Source organism: Colias philodice, chromosome 26 (genome assembly GCF_061535455.1).
Source record: "Colias philodice isolate Cphi_HAF_F1 chromosome 26, ilColPhil1 Martin Lab GWU primary, whole genome shotgun sequence".
NCBI classification, from domain to species: Eukaryota; Metazoa; Arthropoda; class Insecta; order Lepidoptera; family Pieridae; genus Colias; species Colias philodice.
This window is the reverse complement of record NC_143111.1, coordinates 7983796-7995923: the sequence shown is the minus strand read 5'-3', so window position 1 is coordinate 7995923 and position 12128 is coordinate 7983796. Positions and strand designations below refer to the sequence as shown.

At 33.7% G+C, this 12128-nt stretch overlaps 2 protein-coding genes across 2 annotated transcripts in view; both read right to left on the bottom strand.

The window, feature by feature from the left end:
- The window catches only part of Mtmr6 (Myotubularin related protein 6), a 50420-nt gene that overhangs the window by 18989 nt on the left and 19303 nt on the right, over positions 1-12128 (bottom strand). The window lies entirely within an intron of this gene.
- LOC149477036 (uncharacterized) lies at positions 3445-5814 on the bottom strand. Its single transcript, XM_089711592.1, has one exon. The coding sequence runs from the start codon at positions 5659-5661 to the stop codon at positions 3445-3447; it is 2217 nt and encodes a 738-aa protein (XP_089567718.1). The 5' UTR covers positions 5662-5814.

Genomic DNA, 12128 nt, shown 5'->3' with positions numbered 1-12128 from the left:
TGGAACTGTCAAAAAAGTATGGCATGGCGATTTTCGTACATGGCTACTGGACGATGATTACCTGTGCAAAAATTAGCCTGGTACAAATGCTTGAATTTTTTTTTAAATCAACGCATTCACGTCGGTATTGTGGGCTGTAAATTACACCGGAAAAGTATGGCATGACACTACCGCCTACTTCTTTTTTATGGGCTATCGGTAAATCCTAAAATTTTTGTGTTACAAATCGTTTGCCTTCAGTAATTTATCCGACGAGTTCGACTAACGCCCACGCGACTAGTATGCCGGTACCACTGTTCTGACCATGATTTTTCTTTTTGTCATTGCGTACTAAGACCACTGTAGAACCGCCATCCGGTTACAAATGACCCAAAATTTTGTGTCAGTATCTCCCGGCTTTGGATTGTTTTTGACCCTTAAAATATACGATAGAACAGCAATTAATCTTTTTTAAAAAATATTCAAGGCACAGGGAAAGTCTGGTTACTGTTTTATAGGTATGTGTTTTCTGATAATATTTTACTGTCAAAAATTATCAACACTGGATATTATTCAATGACGCCTTTCAAAAACAAAACTAATTTACAAACAGATTTTTATATCTTTACATACCTATTTTTAACTTTCATTTCATGAACTGCTCATGTAAATACCTATTACAATCTGGTTTAATTTAACAAAACATTCAATTCGGTGAATTTTAGCGTTATTTTGCAAAAAAAACCGCACGTAAGTACAGTCCCCCGTCCGAGTCGAACTGACACCGTCAAATTTCGTCGAAAATATGCAATAGAGGTGAGGTTTTATGTGGGTTTTATTATAAATTCGAGTTTTTTCTTGATAATTTAACGATAATAATGAAAATTGAAAAAACAATCAATACAAATTGTTAGAGATTGTCTAATCTAAAAATGAACGCCCTTCCACTAAACTTAATTGTTTCAATGTGTGAGGACAAATAATTATTGAACCACTTTTATATGTGTGCGCGCGGCGATTCTACTGCAAACTTTGACTTTCGCGCACTGATTTGTCAACTAATCGGGCGATCAGTTCAGGTGCCTAGCATTGTATGGCGGGGAGAGTGCGCTATGTACGGAATGACACGTCCGTTCTGTCGTGCATCGCGTCATTTATGCACTAGTTGGCCAACTGGTCCTGTCGTTCGGGCATGGACAGGACTGGAGGACTGAACGACCAATGAGGCAGACCAATTTGTGTGTATTGCGTCTATACACGTACTTTGAATGTGAGCGTAAACACAGTGGAGGGGCGTTCATTTTTAGATTAGACAATCTCTACAAATATCATAACATATTTTTTGGTATAAATTTCATGTATAAATATGTAGCCGTTTTCCTAACAAAATGCGTTTTATGTTCAAAAAGGGGTTGATTTCTATGTATTTTTTTTATGTTTAGGTCGTTCTAAACTGAAAAGTAAACAATACACTTTGTTAATTATATCCTTGAGTATCACATATATTTTTTTTAAGACAATCGTACCAACAGTTTCCTCAACAAAATTCAATATGTATAAGGTGTTTTCCGGTTTTGACCATAGTAATCCCCTTAACGTCTCTATGAGTTACGTTGTTTGATGGTTTCGAGTTTTGGGTGATCTATTTTCATTTTCACTCTGATATATTTTCATGCCCAAGTTTAAATTATGTATTTATATGTATGTGACTGGGCATATGACGAAAATATTTTTCATTTCTTTTTCAACAAGTTTACCTTGTGTGACTTTGTATTATAAAGTATAAAAAACGGTTTCTTTAAATTACAATTTATAGATACTAAACATTAATATTTAAAGCCAATCTCAGCAAAAAACCTTCAAATCGCATCGATGTAATTTTATCGTCCTTGCCCTAGAGACCTGAACTTTTTCATTGGCACATAAAATATGGGTATCATTTCAATAATTTTCGAGTCGTTTCTTAGAGTTCAATAAGAACTTTTCTAACGAACAAATTTTAGTAACTTTAGCAATTTGGCAAGTTCACAAGTTGGAGTTACGAAAAATAATTCAATTTGTTATCAAAATACAGAATAAAAAAAAACATATTACAAGCTTTTTCAATGATTACTACGTTCAGCTCTCGTGTTTCGGCTACAAATCCCAGGCGGCTCAAAAAAATAACGGTCAATTAAACCCAGTAAAAATGATAACTAGTCTCTCTTACGATCTAACGTTAATAAAATACCAATTCGCATTATAATGCTTCTTTGCTTGCTAACAAAATTCACATCTATTATTAAAGTGAAACTTTTATATTTATCGCGGCTGCCGAGTAGGTATATGCGCAAAGCAGTGTTCGGAACCGTTCGAACAGTTTCACTTTTACCGTGGTTTCATAAAACCACACAACATTTTTTATTATTATTTATAAGAGGAAAAACGAACCACTTTATAAACAACAAAATGAATAAACCACGAATAAACCTGAGCTTCAAGTGCTTTCGTAAAGGCGTAATTCGTAAACAATTGCCCAAAGGTACGCAATACCTCTGGGAATACCTTCTGTATTTTCTTAGTTCCCAACAAAATAATGGCTCAATCCCTTTACAAAGAGTTCAAATAAGAATTCCCCAGTAACAACACAATTTCACAGACTGTAAACAAAGAATATTTTTTTCGGTGAACCGTTCAAGATACTTCAAGCACTATCTAGTTCAACAATAGTGGAACTATACCTACTGGAAATCATCTAAATTCTAAACTGTGGGAAATAATTTCCATATAAAAATAATATGACCTTTATAATAGGTAAGCACTTTTTCCTTACCTGATACGTGTATTCAATTTAGATTCAGTTCATAATCTCGACGACATACAGATATATCAATAGAAAATAATTAATGAATTGCTAAATCAACTTTTAAATATATTTTCAAACAAGAAGAAGAAATGTTCATATAACTAGTAGCTCTTAATAAAATTGTCAATGAGTGGGAGTAAAATTTATTAAGGACACGCGAAGCTCCCTTGGCATGGGAGTTCAAGCGACGATAATAAACTTTCTTACTAATGGTCGGATATTGAAAAGCTTGTAATAAAAGAGTTTATATATATATACTAGTTTGAAATTGATACTAAGTTTAGATTGTTCATGTTCCTAATGGAAACCACAAAACTTTGTGGATATAATATATGTTAATTTGTTGAGATGTAAAACAAAATTATTTCAAACAATAGTACATATTTATTTAATAATCTATAATATAAAAATGAATCCAAAAATGTGTTGGTAAGCGCATAACTTGATAACGGCTGAACCGATTTCGTTAATTCTTTTTTTATTATATTCCTTGAAGTACGAGGATGGTTCTTACGTAGAGAAAACGTAAATATGTACCACGGGCGAAGCCGGGGCGGACTGCTAGTGTTTAATAAAAGTTACATTGTCGGTAAAATATAAAATTCCTATACAAACTAATTTTATTTTTTCTTCATCGGTGCAGACTTTTTCTTATCAAGCCCTGGTCTAGCACTGAATTTAAAAACCTCTTCTACTGCTTTTTGCAATGGATACAAAAGTTGATCTGCCGAAGCAAGTAACTGAATGCGGCGATGATGAAAAACATCCCCGATACGATTTGCGCATAGCTCCAACGCGTCAAATGCTTTTAGCAGAGCTGCGGTTGATTTCGAAGCTTCCGGCGCCGCGTAATTTCCGTCCTCTATTGGCAATTTTATGTGTGAAATAAATTGAAACGTAGATATTCGAGCTAACTGAAGTCGCTCTTGAACATTCTTTTTATATTTCGTCAGAGCCACATCTAAAGATTTCTCGAAAAGTTGACGATGTTTCACAAGACGCGGAGCGTAACTGCTCATTTTCAATCTTTTAATTTCAGGATCGAGAGGATCACGCGCCATCATGTCATCCATATCTAGCTGAATTTCCTTGACCCAACGGTGCAAAGGATATAACTCATCAGAATCTAAAGCGAAGCACTCTGCAACCTCCAATGGTATATTGTCCACTAATTTGTTTATAGCATTTACGTGAGCAGTCAAACAATTTTCATGAATCTTTAACTCGTGTAACCGTGCTTCCCGAGCGGCTTTAACACGCTCTTGTCTAACACAATGTGACATTAATTTAAGTGAATGGCGTATGTTTACTTGCATTGTGCGTTCGTCGATCCATTTACGAGTCTGCCAGTTTACCTTCTCAGCAACTGAAGATATATTATTTTGTAAAGATTCCAAGAATCCATTACGCCAATTATAAAGAGCAACATCTTGCAGATGAGTTTGCAAGATGACCCGAGGGAGGGGAGCTCGTAATGAAATTAATGTCTGTCGTCTAGGAGACACTAAATCCGGCGAACTAGTTAAACTTTGATTTGAATTGAGCGGCGATTTTGGATACTTTTCAAAGAAACATTCATATTCAGATTTGAGTACACTAGTCAAAATTGGTATTAAGTTCATATGATCTTCAAGCTTTTTTTTTTCTAACTCGTGGTGTTGTTGGTAACCTTCCTCAATCCGATCGAGTAAAACTAATAAATTTTCATATTGCTGTTGTAATTTATCCATGTCAGGAGCTAGGCGTAATTGTTCTAAAGCAACATTAAATGTTATTTCATTGGATAGCTCCGTAGAGTCGTGAGAAGTCATTAAATCTTCTACACCAGCCATTGTTAACTTCTGACTGAGTGCTGAACGTAAAATGTGATCATCCCATAAACACCCAGCGTCCTGTAAGATTAAAAAAGTACTTTGTAGCCGATTGGCAAAATTACACAAACTTTTTTGCATATTTATCACGTCATTAAATGTTATGTCCAATAGAATTTTCTCCACTCGACTTTTGTTTTCAGAATAACTTTCAGCAAATTTTTTGAAGGCTTGATCGACTGTTAGTTGTATATTCGATAACACAGATTTACGTGGAATATCCAGTGACATATAACTGTTGGTCATTCCCATTTGAAGAGTTGTGAGTTCACCGCTAAAATCTGTACAAACGTTTAAAACTGCAGCACGATAAGCATTGACCAACTGCGCTATGTAGTCTTTAAATTCTTCCATATTGTAACTAGGTGGTGATGAGGAATCCGAAGCTCTTTTAATCTTTTCATTACTCAAACTCGAAGAACGTTTGCGATGGAAGGACTCTTTGTACCAAGGGAAAGCGCTACCACCTCTAATAACTTTACTTTTATCTAAGCACAATTCGTTTAAGCGTGATCTAGCACGAATTATGTATGTATCAGCCTGACTCCGTAACTGTGCCTCTAATTCAGCATATGCGCGACAATTGCTTAATAATTGTTGATTTATTTCATACATTCTTTCATCAAACTCATGAAGCATATCCTTGGGAGATTTATGTCCTATTTTGATAAGATTTTGAAAATGTTTTTTTAGAACTGTTTTTATGCCTTCGACACGTTGTCTTTCCAAACCATTCGCTTCTTGTTTAAATTGTGTGAGATCTTGAACCCAACTTGAATATACATTAGTTATCTGTTTAAAATTTTTATTACGATCTTCTGTATTAAGAGCACCGTGCACCGGTTGAGCCTCCTTCACACTTGCATCAATATCTTTTTCATATTTTTTAATATCTGCTAAAAGAGTTTCTGCAATGACACGCACTTTTTCATCAATAACTTTGTTTACGTGTTGAGCATCAATCATTATATTCCTTAGAACATCTTGGTAGCTTTGGTCACGATCTTTCAAATATTTAGCTAGAATCGGTCCACCGGGGCGTGGAGACCACTGTTCAGGCAAGGAAGATACAGCCGCAAAATCATCGGAGCATCCAGGAACTGCAACTAAATATTCAAGGTCTGTTTTTAACTTACAGACACATTTTCGATCATTTGCTTTTGAACGCATCATATTTTTATATTTGCAGTCTAAAAACGTAATATAGAAATATAAACCACAAATTGTTGTATAAGTCATGTACAAAACGTCAAAAAATGTACATAATGACATAATGTTATAACCAGCTGTAATTTATAAGCGTCAAGTGAAAACTTTTTGTAACTAAATATTTTGCACCCTTTGCACCGATATAAGAACACACCACAGGAACACACTAACTTGAATTTTAATTATATGTCTGTGTTATTTTGATGCGATTTACTAATAATTTTCTTTTTTTCATACTTGTGTAATGGGTATTTAATGGTACTGTATATAAACGTTTAAAATCACTTCTTTTAATTAATATTAATCATCAAGTAATCCGACTCACTCAAATGCTCGAGCACAGCACGGGCTACACAAGGAAATATAAACTACATACGTACACTACGTAATTTGTCAGCTTTATTTATAATACCTCACCTATGTCATTTGACATAAATTTGGGCATACGAGTAATTTTCTGAAGATAAAATTATATTCATATTACGCATGAATATACGTCATAATGGAATTTCAACTGTCGTGTGTTTCGGGAACCCGTCTGTGTCGACATATTTGAATTTCAAAGGAAATTCGTACGGATGGTTTAGATTCTGTTGAACCATATTGCGAACGTGACAAAAATTTGTAAGCGCGTGAAATGAAAAATGTATTCATGAATAATTGCTTTATCAAAATAAATGCATGAGAATATAGAATACGACAATGTGAATACCATTGTCATTGAATATAGTTTCAGAAGTGTTTCAGATTGAGTGTAACATACCATCTACCAAAGTGATGCAGGAATACTGTAGCTTCTACTTTCTAAAATATTTTTTGTATTCCAAAACTTACTAACTTCAACCATTTGATTTTTATAGAAGATAAAATTATTAGTACGTAATTTTAAATATGTATTTAAAATCAAGAACATTAACCGGCTTATCGTCGGACCCTTTCAGCTAACTCGAAGTTATATTATTCGCTTTTATTACCGAGATAACCCCTTTTAGCCCTTTCAGGTGTATTGTACGAGCACTAAACTTGAATTACTTCTAACAACAGTGATGTCCTCTATTAAGGGCTTGGTCTAGTAGTGCAAACAAATGCATCCTGTCATCCTATATGTAAATAATACAAATGTACTAAGGGAAAGTTGCTCCACTTAATTTTTCAAAATTAAATCATTCGTATAATTTAATATTCGTAATAAGTACCAAAAATGACAATTTGAAACAATTTTCGTGAAAATTACACCGGGTGATTTTTTTTTATCAGTACACAAAATTTGCGAATACTTTCTATTGATATCTTCAACTTCATGTTTATATAACTGATCAACTTTTACAAAGAAATTTGGACGAAATATAATAAGCTTTCCATACAAAATGCATAACTCTATACATTTTTTTCGACCTAAGTTTCTTAGTGAAAGTTGTTCAGTTTAACTAATAAAACGGATAAACAAATTTTGTATATAATAAAAAAAAATGTAATGTTTGTGTTAAAAAATTATAAAATAGAAAAATACGCAAATGAAAACAAAAGATATTTATTTCTGACTAGCTTCCGCCCGCGACTCCGTCCGCGCGGATGTCAGTCTTCGCGTCTTCTACAGATTTATTATATTATGTATAATATATAGATTTATATTGATAAACCTAATAAATCTTTTGCTAGCATTCTGATGCTTTATCGGTTGCACTGGATTTATCTCTTTTTTTTCAATCGCTTGAATGATATAGGATGGGTCCTTGATGGGCATCGAATGCTGAAGTCTCGAATCAATCAATTCTGACAGTAGGCAATTTATGTAAAATCTTGATAATGGTCCATCATTTTATTTTGCCTAAACGTTACATACTTTTTTATATATTCTAATTTTAACGAATGATTCACTCCAGTCCAAACAGCAAATAAGCAGACTTCTGCTTCTGCAACGTTTAGTTGTCCCTGAATTTGGAAAAAATAGTCATGATTCTTATCTATGACAAAAGTGTTATTTTTTGCATTGTATTTCAAATATTAAATTTTTTTTTAACCGCATCTTCCGCATTCATGTCTTTTGCCGGAATTAGACATTTAACATCTTCTAGTCCCATTTTCCCTTTTTGATATGGGAGTGTATAAAGTATTTTTTTTAGATATTTCTCGTTATACTTTTAAAAAGTTATTATTGTCATTTTGCTCATTAGGTAAAGTAATTTCGATATCAGTTTTAAGTTTTTTGATACCTGCAATAATAACGTCATAATCGCCTTCACATACTTATCGATTACACCCTGTATACAAACACCATATTTACAACATCCACATTCATAATGTTTTCCTGTCCTCCTCTCCTTTACGCTGTTCACCGATACATTTTAAATGAGTAAATCTGCTACCACTGAAGGATGTTTCATTGTGATCAGCAAATTTTCACCACTGTTGTCGATTATTTGTTTTTCATTTTTAATCAGCAATTGGGAATCATCAGTTTTGTTTTTTGCAGATTGGTGATGTACCCTAACAATACGTCGAAAAGGGAAAGCATCAACGAATTATCGTTTTCGTCCTCTTTTTTTATTCTTCGCGTCTCTGTTACTTGTGTTTGTTTAGTTCTCAACACCCACTGAATTTTCTATGTTATTGTGATCTTCCATTACATCTGAGTTTTGATGATGTGATGATAATCCATTCGTTTTAATATTGGTACTTAAAGTTGGTGGACTAAACTAGAAATGGCGGACTAAATTTGTCAGCGCGTCTGTAAGATCAGAATATAAAACCAACATCCTGTATTTAAGTTACAAAATTAATAATCAAACAACATGCCGCTACGTTGAAAATGACTAGAAGAAAAAATTAAAACACCTCGGCATATAATTTTGGAGTAAACAAATCATTTTCCTTGGGGATTTCCCCGGATGAACTTGGGAAGTTCAAGTTCTCAATACAAGTTTATATTATATTTCGTATTTCTCAAACGAAAAATAAACATTTTTGGAACTTCAAAAAAATTATATTATAAGAAAATTTATGAGCTTACTTTAGTTTTAAAGAAATATACATCCCTTTACTGACACCCCGTAAAATAAAGAAATTATTGCCAATCACCTTTGCAATCTATTTGGTTTCATTAACTTTATGTTCGAAGATAATTTTTTTTTCTAGTAGTTACACGCGTATTTTTTTCGTTTATTTTCCATATCGAAATCAAATGTTTAAAAATACGAATATTTGCACAAAACTAAGATAAAAATAATCAATTAACAAAAATATTAAATTTAATGAAGTAGAGCAACTTTCACTTCGGTATGAAGAAAAATCGAGCGTAGAGCACACGTCAGAACGCTCCGGCCCAAGGAGCGCGACTAAAGAAATTCGCTAGGATTTTTCCTAATTATTTTAAATATTTTTTTAATATTTAAAGAATTATCAAAATTCAAAAAAAAAGTTTTAGCAGTATTTATCAATAGATTTTGTAAGGCAAAAAATGGGAAATTTAATGAATTTATAACGTTCTAATTAAGAAAATCATAAGTTTTTCGGCAATTGTATTCAGCAGTTTTTAATAACGACTATATAAGGATAATAATGCGCTGATCAGATTGTGTAAATTGTAATCGGTTGCAACGTAGTGAGTGCACAAACTTAGCTCGAAATGTCTTTGGGGGAAAGAGACTTATCTTGAAGGCCTGATTAAGGTAACATAAAGTAACTTTATAAATGTGAAAAAATTCACGCGCATTGCGTATATAACACTAATTGATAAACAAGAAAAAAAAATTCAGTTTATCATTTCATTAGCCGGGAAAAAATTGTCAAATAACTTGTTGAAAACGCAATTTTGCTAGACTGCAGCCTTAAAGCTAATTGCTATAATAAAATTGTCTTAATATTGAATGTGTCAATAGCGATTTTATTCCATACATTTCTAGCACTGCTCTCCTATTCACGAAAAGTTAAAAATCTCACAAAAATACACAGTTGCAAACAAAATTTAAAAGCAAGGACGAAAATATATCAGTACTACATTTCCAAAAATTCTCACAGTATTGTATTTATTCAATCCAAACCTTTTTATAAATTTATACAGTACCCCGATAAAACCAACGTATCCATCTTACTTTGCGTCATAACGTTTTTATTATTCGTCCCTTCCATCCACTCCACCCTTAGTGGCAATGTTCCTTGCTCCATGTCGCAATCCGTAAGAATGGTTTCATTAAACCAAAGAAACTAAGGTAGAACCTTTTTTATAGTAGAGAAGGCTTGTGTGGAAGAAAGAAAGGTTTTGGGCTTCGGAGAAAATGTTATATAGGTCTCCCTCTGAATATAGTGTGACACAAGTGACACCATTTTTTTTTTATAGTGTAGAATGCATTTAGGCATACCCAGGGCACTCGGGGGAAGAGCCCTGGGTTATGTCGGACTCACCCTGCTGAGTGCAGGGTCCTACCGACTAAACTCCACTGTGTTCCGCCGTGCCGCTTTATTGACGGGGCCGCGGGTATTCGGTAGAACCGCGTCCGCAGAAGAACACAAGTGACACCAAAGGCAATGGAAGTTAAATAAAAAACTATCCATCACAGTTGAATATAAGAGAAAAGTAAATCCTTTCTACACTAATTACTAGGTCGTATGTTTCTGTCCATAGCCAGAGGCACTTGTCAGAAAGTTAGTAAAAGTTAGAAACCAAATTCAAGCTTTACGCTCGTGTACTCTTGGAATTAAATGAAAATTAGTTTCCACTTCAATGTAAGGAACTAAGGAGACACAAGATTTTGTCATTGTTTCGTTGTAATGACAAGTGAATTAGTTATGAGGCTTGATTATAATACTGCTTTGTATTAAACGGGAACGAATAGAATATTCTTACTAGTAGAGGATTCTCCGAAAGTAGTTTCAATTGTGAAAATATGTAATCACGAAATTTTGTTGTTATTTTCGTATGAAAGTCAGTGTATCTAAGGCTATATTGAAGTTGAAACATAAGTACTTAACCATATTTTTTTTCAAGAACATAATATAACTGTTCTCTATCTATCATCAACTGTAATATATGAAGAAAAATTTTCACATATGTATAAGTAACATGGCTAACTATACTTGCCATTAGGTACTGCGCATTTATAGCATCATCCATACTAATATTATAAATGCGAAAGTAACTCTGTCTGTCTGTCTGTTACTCAATCACGCCTAAACTACTGAACCAATTTTCATGAAATTTGGTATGGAGATATTTTGATACCCGAGAAAGGACATAGGCTACTTTTTATCCCGGGAAAATGACGCAATCCCGAAAATCTCACGGGAACGGGAACTATGCGGGTTTTTCTTTGACTACGCGGGCGAAGCCGCGGGCGGAAACCTAGTCTATAATAAAATTAAAATCTGACCAAAATCCTAATTCAAAGTTTGCTCTAATTCACAAAGACGGTATCTCATAATTACATTAAGAACAAGTCATTATAATTCAGGTCGAGTGTATTCATTATCTGACGTGTTTGCGGCTACCCTCGTTTCCTTAGCAGAAATAGAATGACCTTCCTAAAAGGAAACAAAGCTATTAGTGAAATTGCAAAGGTTATCTGATTTACGGTGAAATCAATACGCATCACTTCGCCTGTATTGGACTTGTAAATACATTTTTTCTTTGTGTGGAGCTGTAGGAACTAATGTCATATAAATAGGTGAGGCTTTTGTTTGAAGGCTTCTGGGTGTCAGGGATGTTTTGTAAACAATGTTTGGTAAACTTTAGCTGTTTTGATACAATATTAACATAATGTTTGTATAAGACGGTTACGAAATTTCATATTCGACATCGTGTTGACAACTAACTACTATTATCCTACAAAGCTGACTGAAACTTTTTTTTTGGTTGAACGTGCTTTAATAACGAAGTACCAGTTTGAATAAAAAAATATTTGTGTTGGACAGTCCACTTTTGAATGAAACTATGATTTGCGAAGTTTTGTCAAAAGCGGTAAAAAATATTCCTTTTCAAATCTGAGGAAGTTGCATAGGTCAGCCAGTTTATATGAAAAAAAATTGGTATACCTTATCCGCTTTAAAAATTGGAAATAGCCAAGAGCAAAATGTTATTAGAAAAATCTCATTTGCTACTGACAGTTCACCCTAAGGGCGAAAACTATCAGAATGGTCCGAAGGTAAACTCTCGACGGACGGGGCGAATTGCAGCTTAAATTCATTTCGATTTTAATTTTCACACATTTTACATGAAAAATATAAAATTG